General features: G+C 39.4%; 1 protein-coding gene across 1 annotated transcript in view; it reads right to left on the minus strand.

Annotated features, from left to right (window-relative positions):
* Positions 1-207: 207 nt before the first annotated feature.
* Positions 208-18,137, minus strand: part of Hfm1 (helicase for meiosis 1) — an 89,209-nt gene continuing 71,279 nt past the window's right edge. The window contains exons 34-39 of the mRNA XM_021231398.2: positions 17,143-17,246; positions 11,782-11,994; positions 9,697-9,787; positions 1,829-1,940; positions 1,593-1,744; positions 208-675 (exon numbers count right to left, since the gene is read on the minus strand). Of these exons, the coding sequence (XP_021087057.1) occupies positions 606-675; positions 1,593-1,744; positions 1,829-1,940; positions 9,697-9,787; positions 11,782-11,994; positions 17,143-17,246 (742 nt within the window). The 3' untranslated portion in view covers positions 208-605. The remainder of the gene's footprint in view (positions 676-1,592; positions 1,745-1,828; positions 1,941-9,696; positions 9,788-11,781; positions 11,995-17,142; positions 17,247-18,137) is intronic.

Genomic DNA, 18,137 nt, shown 5'->3' on the forward strand with positions numbered 1-18,137 from the left:
CTCACATGCAGCTCACAACCATCTGTGACTCCAGTTCCACGGGATCCAACACATTCTTCTGGCTTCTGTGAGCTCCTACACTCACATGGTACACATAACCTCATGTAGGATCACACATACACACATATATAAAACACCTTAAAAAAGAAAAACAAGGTAAATAAAACCGACAATCCACACCAATTAATATTTCATTTATTACTGCTCAAAATGAAATAACAATTTCAAAAGCTACTGGATTCTTGAAAACTCAGAAGAGTAAAGAACAGAACAGGACACTCAAGAACTGTGTTAAGGAATAATCTGCATGCTCAGAAGATCACTGACAGTAGTATTTTGCTTTCTCAGATACCTTTCTTAAGAAAATGAAAAGTAAAATCTTCAAATTGTTTATAATGATAATTATCAGTTTGCTGAAACAAAACCATTCTTCAAGAAGTTACAACAGAAATAAAAATATATCAGTTCCTATTTTTATTATAAGAAAGTCAAGAAATTAATCAAATTTAGGAGAAAAATTCTGAATGATTATCACTTATTTTTAAAAATAAAAAAAACATTTTTGGGAATCAGACACATTTACACTTTGTGTATTAACTTTGTTTTTAGAAAATGCCATTAAATATTCCCAGAAGAGCCTTCATTTCTTCAGCTGCATCATCAGGATAATATTTACTGGGGGAAAAAGGAAATGTAAAAATGATTCTTTGTAAACCAGCTATTTTAAAGCACAGAGTAAATGATATAACATTACAGTGTAGGTAAACTTGAAGATCGATGTGAGGCTGCCACAACAAACACACTTAGCATGATAATCTTGTCTGTGGGTTAGGGTGAGGAGCACACCTCTTATTTCTTTAAGGTGCTGGAAAGTAAAACTACTTCATAAAAGTGTGAGCAGGTTTCTAAGCTCGGACTCTCCAAGGAGAGAGAAACTGCAGAAGAGTCCCCTCTTAAAATGGCCAAAAGTCATGGCACTGATTAGATTTATTACAACTGTGACATTGAACCTGTTGCATTGTGAAATAGCTGACTGGCTAAAATGCAGCTTGAACTTCTATAACTTAACTGATTTCATTTGTATTTCTCCAATGGCATTACAGTTTGTACTGTCAATAAAACACACCGCATTCAAATGAGTAAAAGCAACTTTATCAACTCAGTGTTTTACAATTAATAGCATTAAACATGTAGGCTTTAAAATTAGTATATCTACTCTTGATGGCTCTAAGGATTTCAGTTTTTGGGAGATCTAAAATTTCCATGCTTTGAATAAGTAAAAGGTTTTGTCTCTGATCTTTAAAATGGACAAAGGAGGATCTGGAGGGATGGCACAGTGGTTAGGAACATGCAAAGACCTGAGTTCAGTGTAATTACCCACACGAGACAGCTCACAACCCCATAACCCCAGCTCCAGAAGGACGCCAACTCCTGCACTCACTTGTAAACACCTACACCTACACACACACACACACACACACACACACACGCACGCACACACATTGAAAAATAAATCTTTAAAATGAACCAAAAAAAGAATGCTGAATTTCTTTGTAAGAATTTTTGCTGTAAAGCCTTTAAAGAATTCCTACCTGAGATCAATTTCCTTTTTAGAGTCGCTGTTCCCAATAAAAATATCCACTTGCTTAAAATTGAGAGACTGTGGTGTGTTCTTAGGGCGGGTGAAGCACACCCTCTCAATCTCTGGTGAGAGAGGTGGCTGTCTTCTCTCTCGTAAATTGACCTAAGTTTTAATGTAAGAACAGCAACCACTGAAAGTTAAGTATTCAAACAAAATATAAAGTAAAAACAACAGTACATGACTTACAAGATTTGCATTTCCAGCTTCTTGGGGTAACTCTGCCATAGGAGACGGATCAAACTTGGACATGGCACAATCTGATAGATAAACACTTGGCTTCTCATGTGATGAAACAAAGCTAAAAATTAAAATAAATTGTTTATGAAATATGAAGATAAGAAAAGCAAACTGTTCTACATTAATAGTTACTTGTGGAGCATATAAAGCTTATATTAATTATAAAAACGTTGATATGTTTCCTATACTCATTAAGAAATTGGGATATTTTCTTCCTTCTTCCTCCTCCTCTTTCTCTTTGAGACAGGGTCTCACTATGTAACTCTGGCTGTCCTGTCACTCACAATGTAGACCAGGCTGGCCTCAACTCATAGAGGCATGCTGGCCACAGCTGGCTATTTTCTTTCCTTAGGAACAAACCAAGTTACACGTTTCAGATTAGACAAGTCCTATTTTAAGAAGTAATCTTCAACAATTTTAAGATTCACGGTTATGCTTAATTTTCTGTAACCTAGAAACCTGTCAATCTTTTCTAAACTTCCATTGCTTAACCATTGTCTTCCTTTCTGTATTTTGGGTCCATAGAGTTACCATCTTTCTTCATATAACCACATACTAGAATTCATAGCATTTTATTAAATCCATACATTAGAATACATTTATTATTTACTACTATATGCCATATATTAGTTGGGAGCTATATACAAAGTGGTAAACAAGCCATCAGTTGAGTAAAATCTAGCACAGAAACAAACCGTCTATGAAAGTAAAAAATCACAGCTGAGAAAATAGTTTAGTTGACTTGTAAGCATTTGGACCTGAGTTTGAGCTCTAGAATCCAGTTAAAAACAGCCCAGTGTCATGGTGCATGCTTGTAACACCACTGTTGGGGAAATGGAGACAGGTAGATAGATTATGGGAGCTGGCCTAGCCTACTTGGAGAGATCAGACTAGTAAGAGAGCCTGTTTCAAAAAACAAAACAAGCTGGGCATTGGTGGCACACACTTTTAATCTCAGCACTCAGGCAGCAGAGGCAGGCAGATCTCTGTGAGCTCAAGGCCAGCCTGGTCTACAGAGTGAGTTTGGGGGCAGTCAGGGCTACACAGAGATACCATGTATTGATGGTTTGACATTTAAGAGTGATGGCTGCACAATCCGAGGACTGGAGTTAAGATCCCAGCGCCCACATAATAAACCAGGTGTCCCTGCACACCTGACTCCAGCTCTGAGCAGGGCAGTCATAGGAGGGCCACAGGTGTGTGCTGACTTCCAGGCTAGCTGAGAAAACTTGAGTCCCAGACTCAGGGAGAGGCTCACCTCACAGAAACAGACGGAGAGTGACAGAGTAGGATGCCCAATGCCCTCTTCCGGCCTGTATGTGCTTACCTCTTTGCTTCCCTACTATGCCTATGTGCTCACACAGAAATACACACATGTAAATAATAATGAAGATGGTAATAATAAGATTATACATGTGCTTAACACAATTCTTCTCTACTTGTGCATATATATATACATATGTACACTCACACAGAAACACAGACACACATAAATAATAATGAAGATGGTAATAATAATATGATCATACATGCGCTTAACACAATTCTCTACTTGTGCATATATATACATATGTACACTCACACAGAAACATAGACGTACATAATAATAATGAAGATGGTAATGATTAGAAGACAATGTATGTCTTAACACTTTCCCTCTCTACTTGTGCATATGATGGTGATGATAATAAGATGGCGTGCTGTACCTGAGGAATGAGATCCAGAGTTGCCCTTTGGTTTCCACAGGCACACACGTACTGCAAGCACCTGGGGTCCAACTTTTGGGGCACAAATTCACAAAATAGCTGCTTGCCCAGGGCTTTGCAGCCCCTGGCGCCTGCCTGAGCTGCACGTGGTGGGAAGTGCACCTGGCAAAGTCACTGCATGGTCATCTGCCTTTCTCTGTCTTCCCTAAGCCCTCTGAGGGAGTCTGGGGTTTTCCTGTTGCAGCCTCTCTACAGCCATCTACACAGACACTTGGAGTTAGCCCCTCACCTCTGGCCAGCTCCCCCTGCTCTCCCTTTAGGAAGCTCTGGCCACACGTGCTTCTTCTGCAGGGTCCTGTGTGTGTGTGTGTGTGTGTGTGTGTGTGTTTGTGTGTGTGTGTGTGCAGACAGCTGGTTCCCTCTCCTCCGTGTGTTGCAGGCTTTCCCTGGAACCCTCCCCAGACTGCTGCCACACTAGGTAGCGGCCTCGACACCACTCAGGCTTCTACTGCTGTTGCAGCTGCCACACACACTCAGCTCACAGCCACACGCCAGCAGCTGCACCTGTCCTCAGCCAAGCTTTCCATCACCTATGTTCTCCACTCAGATGCGCTACCAGGCTCACGCTCCGCCATCATTGTCAGCAGGTTTGGTGGGACAGTTGGGAATCCTTAAAGATAGGAATTAGTTTTGGTTTTTTTTAAAGAGTTTTTTCCCATGTTAAAAAACGGGAAACTATATTACAATGGAGGGATTTAGGTCTCTGTATGATTACATAATGAACAGTTTAAAAGTGGAACAGTTAAATGAGGGGATAATTAACTTAGATTAGATTTATGTAATGTCAATTATAAACAGTTTGATAATTCTTGTTTTATCCCTAAGAAAGTTGGTTGATATGAGTGCCAAGATGTAGGCCTTAGAAAAGTTACTAGAGAAAATAATGCTATTTTGACTGATAAGTTACAAGCCTTAAGAGATATTCAGATAAAGACAGAGGAATTTAAAGGAGAACAAATCTCAGCATTACATTGTAAAGTTAGAGAGGAACAGCCCATGGTTTTCAAACAACCAACGTTAATTTATCCAGTCACCTTATAGAACCAACTGCCAAATGATAAATATCCCCAAGGCTGTGCAAGAGCTGAGTGGATTGAGGAGATTTAAGGAGGAGATAGTCTCGTGTGGTATGCATTCACCTTTTGTAAAGCAGATGTTAAATTCATGGTTAACTAGTAGTAGAATTGTCCCACAAGACTAGAAAGACTTGGTTACAGCAGTATTGGAGCCTGGACCGCAATTGCAGTGGAGGAGTTGCTAGGAAGATGAGGCTAGGACCATTGAACAACCAAATAGGGCCAGAGGTATTGAAATATCCTAAGGCCAACTTCTTACAGAGGGAGATTATGCTGATGTACAAAGACAGTCTGTAAATGATGACCACACCTCGGCTCTATGCCATGCAGCATCTTTGAATGCTTGGGATAGAACTGAAGTCAGAAAGAGAACTGAGCCATTCAGGACCCAAAGGAAACCTTCACTGATTTTTTTTAAAGACTGACTTCAGCAGTAAATAGAATGATACCAAATTCAAAAGCTAGACAAATAATAATTGAATCTCTGGCTTTTAAAATGCTAATTCATGATGCAAAAGGATAATTAGGCCTTTAAAGACAAGATCAGTGCCTATAGTGGATCTGAAATACAGTCAATATTGAATGTCATAACCGTGATGATAATTGAATAGGAGAAGTGATTTCCAGAGGCTTAAAGAAAAATCAAAATGTCAGATGTTTTAATTGTGGCAAAAAAATCACCTAGAAAGGAATTTGTGGTAATATTTTGTTTGTGTTTTAACAAATAAATCTTGCCTGAAGATCAGAGTACAGAGCTAGCTACTAGTTGGCCATAGAGGCCAGGCAGTGGTGGTGCACACCTTTAATACCAGCACTTGGGAGGCAGAGGCAGAGGCAGAGGCAGACAGATCTCTGTAAGTGCAAGGCCATCCTGTGTTATAGGAAATTGATCAAGTCTATAAGAGAAACAGAATTCACACCTTTGATGCCAGCACTTTCGAGTCACAGGCCTTTACCCAAGCATTAGGGAGGTGGAGACAGGAGGGATATGGCTGGGTGGAGAGAGGAATATAAGTGGGGAGAAGACAGAAGCTCATTGCATTCAGTCTGAGGATTTGAAGAGACAGGATTTCCCATTTGGTTTGAGGATTTTATATAGGTCCACAGACTTGGGAGAGGTAAGAAGTCTCTCTAGTGGCTGGCTCCTTTACTTTTCTGATCTTTCATCATATACTCCAATATCTGACTCTGGGTTTTTATTATTAAGACCTATCAGAACTTGTGCTACAGGGATTGCAGACAGGCCATTCCTAGACACAATGTTTCTTCTAATCTAAACAGAAGGCCCTTGCCTTCTGGAGTATGTAGAAGGTGTGGCAAAGGCCAACATTGAACCAATGAGTGCAGATCAACAAGGGACAGACAAGGTAACCACTGCCATTGGGAAACACCTTGAGGATCAAATGACTGAACCATGTCATTCCTTGTTAACATGGGGGAAACTCGTCCCTAGAGCAATTAAAGGACTAATATCTATTATAAAAAACCATACTGTGCTGGATGATAGAAGAGCCTTAGAATACAAAACAAAAATTTCACAAGAAACCATAAAGCAAATATTTTAGCAAACTTCTATAAGTGATCAAAGACCAAAGTTAAAAATATGAATAAATGACATTATAATTGAAGGTCTTGTAGACACAGGTGCAGATGTAACAATAATTGCACCAGAATCTTGGCATCCAAATTGGCCTCTTTATCTCAGATAAAACAGAGCTCAATATGGGTTGAATGCATAAGCCAGAAGGACAGAGAGAAAAACTAAAGCCACACGTGGCTAACATATTGATGAATTTATGGGGGTATGATTTGTTACAGCAATGGAGTACTCCGATTAACATTCTTCCAATCTTAGAAATAAATCATAGGCTAACATATATTTCTGGGACAATATTAAAAGTTATTATAAAGAACAGTCACTGACCATTCAGGATGTACAAAACAGAGCACAATAGCTGCTGGTCTTTCAAAGGTACCAACAGCCCTGCCTTTAAAATGGTTAACAGAAAAACTTGTGTGGGTGGAACCACGGCATTTAACATCACAAAAATTTCAGGCCTTAGAGCAGCTGGTACAGGAGCAGCTAAATGTTCAACATATTGAAGAATTGACCAGTTCTTGGAATTCTCCTGTATTTGTTATTAAAAAGAAATCTGAAAAAAATGGAGAATGTTAACAGATTTGAGAGCCATAAATAAATTAATTCAAGTGATGAGCTCTCTACCGCCTGGAATGCCCATGTCTTCTCTGATACCTAAAGAATTGCCTAGTATAGTTATTGATTTAAAAGACTGTTTCTTCACTATACCTTTACAAGAAAAGGATAGAGAAAATAATTCTCAGGCTGTTAAGCGATAACAGTGAAAAATTCTCCCACAAGGGATGTTGAACAGCTCCACGCTGGGCACCAGATGAAGAATTAATACCAATAAAAACTAGGAGTCAGATATTGGGGTAAAAACCTGGAAGATCAGAGAACCGGGATCAACCACCTGGTTACCTCTGCCATTCCTCCAACTAAAAAGCCTGAGATCCTCTTTATGCCATACCTTATCACTTCCTGTCTCTCTGTACAGTCTTCCAGACCTCTATGTTAACTAGTGGTTAGCTCTGCCCTCTGACTCAAGCAAGCTTTATTTGCCAGAACACAAACCAAATATCACACAACACCTGCACACACTTATACATTATACATGTATTTGTATACTTATCTACACAATGACAGGTTCTGATGCCTGTGGGAAAATGATCTGAGTAATATGGGAAATAGCATTGTGGAGGCATATACCTGTTTTTGAAAGATGGTCATCAATGCCTTTCTGAGTGGGCAACAATTAAGATGTCATTTAAAGTTTAAAATTGATAGCATTGCAAAGAGCAATGAACAGTGGATACAGCAGGAAAAGTCACATAAGTGACGATACCTTTTGAGTTCTGATTAATAAGTATTATGTACACACAGAAAGAAGAAAGTCAGTGAAGGGGCCTCAGAGGAAAAGCAAGCTGCCTGGCATCCCAGGTCCTCAGCTCTCATGGGTCTTCCCCCCTGGAGCAACTTCTGACAGGCTGCTTGTGAGCATACCTTTTAAACCATTTATCTTCTAAACTATTCCCAAGTTATTTGTAGTTTTTAAAATGAGAAAATGCTTTCCATGCTGTTTTTTTTCCTTTTCCTACCCTCCTATCCACAGTTTTGTGTTCCATCAGACTCAAACTTAAGAATCAATAATGAAATGGGTAAAGGACAACTTTAAACACTGTTAGATGCTCTAGAAGATCCAAACCCGGCCAGTGGAGCAGCCCTGACACGCATGTGAGAGATTTTCTAGTGTGAGGGCGCTGCTCTAAGGCCCCAGTGGCAGGAAAACAGAACAGCACAGGAACAAAGCCAGCATCCACAAGTCTCTGGGACCAATGGTCCTGTGAACCAACGCTCATAACCAAAGCGATTGTTTATGTAAAATGTTGAACCCCAAATAAAGGGCTGTCAGCATTTCTTGTCTTTGACCAAAAAATTTCTAATCAAGTCCAGTATTTCCAAATATATCTTTTATAATTGAGAATTTCCAAGATGATTTTCCCTTTTCCAAATCTGTGATTCCTGTATTCTCAGACATTATCTCTATATAACTAGCAGCCATTTATTCTTTCCTCTCCTTCAGTATCATATTCTATTAATTATCAAATTGAATGGGCTTCATCTCTGAGATTTAAAAAGTTTTGTCTTTAAAATTAATTTTTTACATTTACTTTGTGTGTGTATAGGTGCTTGCACAAGCATTTGCACACATGCAGGCACCTGTATGGAGGTCACAGGACAAGTTGTGGAATATGTCTCTATCTCTCCAATATGTGGATTCTGAAGATCAAACTCAGGTCATCCAGCTCAGAGGCAAGTGCTTAACCAGTCAGCTATCTCACAGCAGCCTCTCTGAGATGTGTGAAACGTCCAACCCTCATCTTTTCCCCATCTTATCTGCCAGGTTAGATCTCATGTGTTCGGTCTTTCTTAATGGCCACACTACCTCTGATGGTCCTACCCTCTATGAGTCACTCTTCGTCTGCTGCTAGAGTACTTCTATTATGATTAAGTTGAATGTCTGCATCGTCTGTCCTGGAGGGGAACCACTGGAGACTCCCAAGCTAACCCTGGCCAACAGAGATCACTATCACACTTTGATGGAGGCGATGCCCCAAGTGCAAGAGATTCTTGGAAGTAGATGTCACAATCTAAAAATTATGAAACGTCACATACTTTCCTTAAAAAATCACATCTGCCAACACTGAACCTGTATTTCATAGACAGTAATAACTGTCTAGAGCTTAGTAGTGGTTTTTCCTTTATTGGGATAGCCCACTAGCTCAGTTGGTAGAGCACGAGACTCTTAATCTCAGGGTCATGGGTTTGTGCCCCATGTTGGACATCAATATGCAACACATAGTGAGCATTGGTTCCCCAAATCCTGAAGTCACTTGAGTTTGTTAATCTTGTCCAACTAGGTGCACTACTTATTACAGCATTCAAGAACCTCACATTGAGACTCAGCAATTTCATCTTTACTTCTATGGCCACACAAAACATTCCTCAATGATCCTTGTATATGGCCTGTCTTTTAAAGCCCTGTGTCCTTTTGCTTAAAACAGTTTGAACCTAGAATGCCTATTTGCCTCTTTATAACTTATTTTAGAAAATATGAAATTCCTGGATTCCACCCCAGAGACCATGATTCAATAGGTCTGATGTGCGAACAAGAACTCCAACCTTTAATGAACACTGCTAGATGATTTTGATGAAAGTGGTTTAACAATAGCACTTTGAGCAAAAACAAAAACAAAACCCTCTAATGTTAACAAAGTTTAGGTTGGTTAATACATTAACACTTCTTTGACATCTAATGAGCTAAACCCCATCTCCAATTATGTTTCAAGAGAATATAAAGTTCTGAGACTTATAGACTAAAGTTCTGAAGCTTGCCTGTTGGAGATTTCTCTTTGGAATTTGCTTCTTGACTTTTGGAAGAGTAGCTTACTTGCCCTGGGACTTGAATTACAGGAGTCTCCAAATCCTAAGAGAAGAGAGAACGTTTTGGAATGAAATGCCGGCTGACAGCTAATGGCAGTGTGGTACAAGTTTTACGAGGGATCACTCTAACCAGGACTGGTTATGAAGATGTGAGGGCTGAAGAGGTGGGTCAGGGGGTAAAGTGCTTTCTGTGCAGGAATGAGGACTGCACTCAGCCTTCCCAGAGCTCACTCAGAATCTGGTCATGACTTCACTGGCCAGTTAGTAAAGCCATAACCAAAACATAACCAAAAAATGATATAAGGAGGAAAAATAAAGAAAGAGGAAAAGGAAGAAAGGGATGGAGGGATGAAGGAAGGAAGGAAGGGATATCCTAGTTTGCTTTTCATTGCTGTGATAAAACGCTATGAACCAAAAGCAACTTGGGGAGGACAGGGTTTATTTCAACTCATAGCTTGTTGTCATGAAGGACGTCAGGCCGGATCCTGGAGGTGGGAACCATGACGGTGCTGCTCACTGGGCTGCTGCCTGTGGCTTATTTAGCTTGCATTCACCTTCACAGGGATGGCACTGCCCACGGGATGGCCCTCCCACACTGCTCACCAAGAAAATGCCACACACACTTGCCCAAAGACCAGTCTGATGGGAGTGTTTTCTCAACTGAGGCTCCCTCTTCCTGGATGACTCCAAAAAACTAACCAACACAATAGATAATTCTTAACAATCAAAGCTGGTTTACATAGAGAATATAAGGGCAAAAAGTCAAGGAAATAAAACTATGAAACACAAAAGTCAGTTTATTAGCCACTATGTCTAAAGGTCACCACTATTTACTAAATTTTAAAATTCAAATATATGACCAAAGGGGCTGCATGTAATTGTTTTAAATGCTGTACACATGGGGGAAGATTTTTACTGAAAACGGTTTTCCAGTGACAGAGCTGTGCCTTCACAGGACTAGGTCAGCTCAAAGGGTGGATCAGCATACATCAACTTCTAGCTTGCGAGACACATCAACAATCTTGCGTTAGGGATTCGTAGTCATTCAGTAATATAAGAAATATACCCAGTGACCCCCCCACATCATAGATTTCCAGGCCTATTCTGCTTAGGTAATCAAGTTCTGCTCTTCCTGGGAAAAGCTTGAGCTCTTTAGAATTCCAAGACAATAGCATTTTAACTCCTCACGGGTTCCCGCAGTTGCTGATTTTTGTATGATTGTTTAGACAGTCTGGGCAGGGGGAGCACGTCAAGAAGCAGCCGTGAGAGAAAGAATGCCCCACAGGTTAAGGAACTGCTTCCTTCTGTCTGCCCAAATGGGAAGAGTATCACCATTTCTTCCTTTAGTCAAATAACTACTAAAAGTTTCAGTTCTCTGTTTTAGTAAATCAAAGCAATTTTGTCTATAACTCAAATATGCAAGTCTCATGATTTTGAGTCTGTGTATGATTTAAACACACCTTCCAATCAAGCACTACCCCTTCTTACTTACTTGTTTATACCTGAAAACTGAACATTTCCACTAGAGGTCAAGGCTATTTTCTTTTCTTGCAAGCAGAAGGGTACTCTTAAACACAATACTTTTTTGTTTCACAGAGTAGCACTGGCTGCTCCTCCAGAGGACCCGGATTTTCCATCCAGCTCCCACATGGCTGATCATTTCATCTCTAACTCCAGTCCTAGGGGATCAAACGCCCTCTTCTTGCCCCTAAGGGCACTGCTTGTATGCAGTACACAGCATACAGGCAAAATACCCATACATACAAGGTAAAATAATAAAACAGATTGTAAGAAAGAGGGGAAAGTAGAAAAATTCCAATTTATTTCTCAGTTCACCATGAAACAACCTTGGCCTTTGCCTTCAGGGAAAAAACTCTTTGTGGAAGAGATACTTCTTTTTTGGGGGGGGGTTTCATAAAAATTATATTCTTACTTAAACAAACACATAGAAAAAGGAAAAAAAGGAGCCTCAGGAACCAAAATAAAAATATCCAAAGAATTTCTCTCGAAATGACTTTGTGAGAATCACAACTGTACCTGACACAGCTGTCTTCTCGGCACTGGCTGAAACATTCATAACTTCTATTAAGCTTTCATCATCAAAGTCATCCCAAACTTCATTTCCCAGTTCAAAGTTCACATCCAAAACCTCAGAAGACTTGTTCCTATCTGCAGCACTGTGTCTGCTGAGCATCGTTGTCTGCGGGGTCTTTCCACTGGAAGTTACACAAGAGTTCCATCTGAGAAGGCCTGTCACGTGCACACAAGATTGTGGTCCTTGTTAAACCGCGTTAGCATCGCTTTGAACTGATACAGAGATCCTGAGCCCCAATTTTCAAAAGCACATATGGTCAAACACTGAAGGACATTTGTTCAGATAATTCTACTCACTGGATTACATGAGTGACAGATCCACTAACTTAGTTTTTAGTGGATTAATTTTATGATTATTACTATTGTGTGTACATGGGTGTGGCATGCACTCGAGGCTGCACATGCCTCATACAATGGTGGAGGGCAGAGCACAGCTTTGTGGGGTCAGCTTTCTCCTTCTGCCCTTATGTGGATTCTGGGGATTGAACTCGGGTCTCTAGACTTGCCACCACTGAGTGACCTTACCAGTCTCATAATTTTAATGGATTTTAAGTCCTACAGTAAATAACTTTGTTGCACTGAACTCTACAGTATTTTCCTATAAGAACATATAGCGGATTAGAAAGTTTTAGATTTTCAATACTATCATTTTGTGTTCAACAGTTTATTTGAAATTTATTTCAAATTATCATAAAATGTTTAGTATCAAATTTATTAGTACTTTATAAGTGTTTGAAAGGTCTCTGGAAATTTAACAAGCATGTCTTGGAAGGCAATGTAAGACTTAGTTCTTCTCACTTGAAATACCCTGTCCTCTTCTTCATCTGTCCACACCTACGTCTGTCAGGTGTGTCTACCACGACAGCTCGTTTTGAATGTTAATGCATGTATATGCACTAAGAACAGAAACAGCATTAAATGCCATGGAAATACAGTGAAAAGAATAATTGGAGTAAAAAGACCCCTTGAAGACTAAAAACACGAAAGAACACTAGTACTCTCTCTGCTTGATAGAGCTGGGCCTGTGGAGCAGGCACAACGTTCTACAGAGGAGAACAGGACAGGGAAGGTGAGGAGCAGCTGGAGAGGCCAGGGAAGACAGGAGTGCGAGTCTTCACAATTTCTGGAGCACAAAGCAAGAGAAAGAAGACCCACTGGAACCGCATAGGGAGGCACGTGTCAGATCACGCTAAAAGTGATCTGTCACATTAAGACTTCTTTCTTCTTATCAGCACAAGACAACTTTTGAAGACGCTTCTGCAAGAATGTTATGTGATCAGACACCTGTGTAATCCCCTGGAACACTTATGGATCAGAGGATAATGAGACTGGGGCAGGGGAAATGTAAGGAAGTTACTAAAATGAGGAGAGAAAGCAAGCATTAACCCTAAACAGCAGTAAAACAGCAGGTGAAGGAGCAAATGCAGGAGTGGTGTGTGACATAGAATGTTCAGGTCTTAGTGCAGAGTTACATGTAGAGTGGGATTCAGAATCTTTCCTTCTCTGCCTTTAGCAGCGCAGAAGAGTCGTGCGCTGATCTGAGGAAAGAGAGAAGGGATGGAACACAGCACAAAGAAGACCAGAGCTCAGGTGGAGGAACTGCTAACTTTTAGGTAGCCGCACCCAGGAGGGCGACTATAGGAGTGTTTTTGTACGTAGAAAAAGACAGACTTAGCAATCACCAAGCATTAGCTGATGATTTCAGATATGGCTTAGGAGGTACTGCACAGAAGTTTTGCAGTAAAAAGTATATAGAGAGGAAGGGGGAACTGGAGAGGAACAGGAAGCAGAGGAGGGAAGGAGAGAAGGACGGATGGATTCATACGGAACAACAAGCAAAAAGAGAAGCCCAACAAGAGTCTGGGAAGTAATCAGTGGGGTGGTTTAACTGGAACCAAAGGAAAAGCTTTCCAAATGAAGGAACAGAACGGTGAATCCTCCAGAGAAGAGCTCACAGGATTGAGCACCAAGTTACTAAATGGTCCAAGAAAGAGTAGTCTCAAAATCATGATGAAGAATCTAAATTTAACAGTGTGTAGTGACCAAAGTGGAAGAAATAAGTGTGAATCTCTCTCTCAGCACTTTTTTAGTTTGACAAGAAAGCAAGATACAGAAATAGAGAAGACCACAGTGCTCTGACTTACCATCACCACCACCATCATCTTTCTGGCATGCTGGACTTTCAGAAAAAGCATCCTTCTTCTCCTTTGGGGAAAACTTACCTCTGTCACTCAAGGTGATCTTGATGAAGCCATTGATCATGGTACCCTGCTTTCCCTGGGGACTCAGGGACAGAATGACACTTCCACAGCAGTAGAGATTTACCAAGGATGATTTCAGGTCAGTTCAACTATAAGTGAAAACTATCTTTTTCTATTGAGATTGTTAAACTAGAAGGATGAAATCTTGGGAGGATTTTCCATGTGAGAAAGTCTATTTAACAAGTAAAGTCGATTAACAATAAACATAACTAAAAGAATGAGAGAAAGTCAGAGGTACAATGAGATCATTTGAGTGCCTACTTGGACTTCCAGTTTATATGAAGGTAACCAGTTATCTTTTTGTGAGCATAAGTCCCTTTGAATAGAATTTCAACTCACTTATTATCACAATTAGCTAGATGGAAACTGGTCACAGCTGAAGAAGGAAAAGACTTAAGCATATTTATATGCCAAGAAGGAAAAGACAATAGAAAGCAGACAGTGAGCTGGGTGTGGGATGCACACCTGTAATCCAGCACTTGGGAGGCAGAGGCAGGAGAATAACAAGTTAGAACATAGTACAGACAACATAGTGAGTTCCAATTCAGACAGGCATAAGGAGAGACCTTGTCTCAAAAACCGAACCAAAACCAAAATGTATACAATGAAAATATTGGATAGAGCAGAGAATAACTGGCCTTCTAAATTCCCAGAGAAAGCAAGATTACATAGAATTCACATTACTCCTTGAATTGATGAAAAAATAATTCTTCTTTTAAGACAATAGAGGGTTAATGAGAGATGCAAAATCAGAGAAATACATCAGTTGGGTGAGGTGGGATGAGATGGTAGGAAGTTCAAAGAGTTCATATACTATAAGTTCAACACTCAATTTTCTACTGATAACTAAAAGTCAATTTCATTTTCTAGAGATGGCATTGGACTGGGAATCAGGAGATATGGAATCTATTTTTGGCCCTGCCATTAATTAGGTATGTGATTTTGGGCGAGTCATTTAATCTCTTAGAATCTTGGCTTCCTTTACTGTAAAATGAGAAACTGCACAAAGGTCCCTTCCAAATTAAATTTTATGATTCAAAATGCTTTCTCATATAATTTCTAATATTTTTTCTTTTTCTCATTGTGAAACTGGAATACAGATAATAAAATTGCTGTGCTTTTCTTAAAGCAGTCTCAACACTTAGACTGTTTTGACAATAAAGACTCATGTGTGGAAACTATAATAAACATATTTAATTACACCATTAAGAACAGCACATGTCATTTTATGAGCTGTATGAGTGGTATCAAATTTAGTCCTAACATGTCTAAAAACAATCAGGTAAGAGAATTGAGATAAAGAGCATAGGAGTACATGAGGGTTACAGTGACTGGCAGAATTCGAATGTGACCCAGAAAGACTGGGTCACTACACATATGATTCCTTCCTTAAAATGAACAAGAAGGAGGGAGGAACACAGTTATTGTTGGGGGTAAAGTATCTTTTACATCATACTTTAAATTAGAATTTTGGTAATGAGTAGAAAAGGTGGGAAACAATGTAAACAAGCAATCAGGATGTATAAGCTGTGTATAGGAGTAGTAGAGAATAATGAGGCAGCATAAGGAAACAAGTCAGAGGACTGTGGGTTAAAAAAAGATAAAACCAAAAAGATGGAAACATGTAAGCTTCCCTTTTTATAATAATTAGTTTGGTAAATTTCTGACTGTGCATGTGAGATTAGGAAACTTCCCTGATCTCACCTTGGGCCTAATGGGTGTCATGATGTGGTAAGAGTTAGCAGATCCTCCTGTCCCTCTAGGATTATATATCTACTTACTTATTTTGACATGTTGTGATCCAACCTAGGATGTCATGAATGCTGGGCAATCACTGTGCCACTGAGCTGCAGATACAACTACCTGGGATCTTAAATTGTGACCAAAGGAAGCAAAGTAACATAATGAAGCTGCTGCCAAATGTGGAAATGTTTTCAGGAAACTCCAAAGCTCATCATTTCATTTACATTTACACACAGCCAACTGAACAAACGATTCACAGGGTAGGGCTATTCCTCATCTTTAATATATCATTCTATAATTGGAATGAATCAGAGAAACAACACCACTAGCATAGGGATACAAAATACTAGTGATGAAGAATTCATATGTATTGCTGCATTTGTAATGTCAAGACAGAGATAAACGCAAATATAGATTATAAAATTTCTATGCCTCTCAAGCTAGTGTATTGTCTTATTGCATCTAGAAATTGTAAGAATCATGGAAATAAGAATGGAAGAAATATTAATGGTCAGCCATTTTGATGCTTTCATTTTATTTATTCATTTATTTATATTTTCTGTCTTTGTTTTTGAGACAGGGTTTCTCTGTGTAGCCCTGGCTGTCCTGGAACTCACTCCCTAGAAGAGGCCTGCCCTTGACTTTAGAGATCTACCTGCCTCTGCCTCCCAGGTGCTGAGAATAAAGGCATATGACACCACTGATTGCTGTGATATCTTCATTTTAATATTTTTACCTTTATTTATTTATTTGTGTGTGTGTGTGTGATTACACACATGCCATATAGTGTGTGTGTAGGTCAAAGGACAATGTGCAGGAGTAAAGTCTCTCCTTCCAGCGAGTGAGTTCTGGAGAAGGGGCCATCAGGAACTTTTACCCACTAAGCCGTCTCACTAGCTCCCAAGACCCAACAATATTAAACAATTTACCCAAGGTCCCATAGCTATTTTATGAAACTGGACTAATTTTAAAGCCACTATTTAAATGTCTAAAAATATATAAAAGTAGTAATTCATCATTTCAATACTTTGTTCATGCAAGGATTTCTAATTCTCCCAGTTCTTCCTCACATTATCTTTAAATAAAATAGTCAACACTTTGTAGAGAAGAGACTTGGAATCTTTGACACACAAGACAATTTGAAATAACCTAAGAATTTGAAATTGATTCAAAACTTCAAGAGAAAACTGTTGTCAGTTGATATTCACAATCTTTTTAGATGCTGGGTTTTCATTTAAACGACTTGCTAACCTTAGTAATATCAAACTCCCTCACCAGTCAACAGCAACAGCAATTTTACCTTTGTCATGATATTCAAATGAATCCTGTTGAACTTTTTCATAGACTTCATGCTCACTCCACTGTCCCAATATTGGGGATTGAGGGATGTTCAAAGATTCTGACCTTTATGAGGATAAACAAAGCCATAAAAAAGAAGCACAATGAATTTGGCCTTGGAAACTATTCATATAAACAAAAAATATGGTTTATTTACTTGGTAATCCTGTGATAAACTTATTAGCTGGGGTAGCAAAGGGTAAAAGCAAATGTTGAATGGAAGAGGCCAATAGTCACTTTACATGCCCCAGTAGATACCTGCCATCATTATACCGTCTTTAAAATCTACCAACAAGGCTGCCCTAAGTTAGATAACAGAAGTCAAACTCTCTAGAAGAGGTGCTGGGATCTAAACTTCTGATCCGTTGGCTTTTGCTCTATATATCTTGATAAATAAATAGAATGTCATCTCTGAAGATAGGACTCTCCCACCTCTCCTCCTATCTGAGATATACTGGCAGTCCATATTGGAGGGATGGAGGGAGGGGTATCACTTTCTTCAGTGATGCAGTCACTGGTGAGTTGCCTAGGCTCCAGTGAGTATTCCCCCACCAATTCTTATGCAAAGACCCCTAATTAAACTCAGTGGCTCACACACAAAACAAAGGCATGGAAGAAGGAGGGTGTGCTGGAAAGGATTCTCATTGGGAGAAGGAGACTGGATGGGAGAGGAGAATCATTATATGCAAGTATTAAATTGCCAAAGAATAAAAAAGAGTTTAAAATACAGAAAAGAATATACCAAATAGGATAAGTTGAACAGGAAATTATATATACAATGTTGTCCTCTCTGAATCATGACATAAGAAAAGAACAATGAGTTGACATCTGAGGTCTTCTGCTTATTAGCTGGGAATATGGGGTCTGCTCTATTATTAATAAAATGAGATAAACATCATGTATTGAGGTATACTGTTAATAGAATCAGTACCTGAGAGGGTAAGACAATAGGATTAT

The sequence above is a fragment of the Mesocricetus auratus genome, unplaced genomic scaffold (genome assembly GCF_017639785.1).
Source record: "Mesocricetus auratus isolate SY011 unplaced genomic scaffold, BCM_Maur_2.0 Super-Scaffold_100031, whole genome shotgun sequence".
Taxonomy (NCBI): domain Eukaryota; kingdom Metazoa; phylum Chordata; class Mammalia; order Rodentia; family Cricetidae; genus Mesocricetus; species Mesocricetus auratus.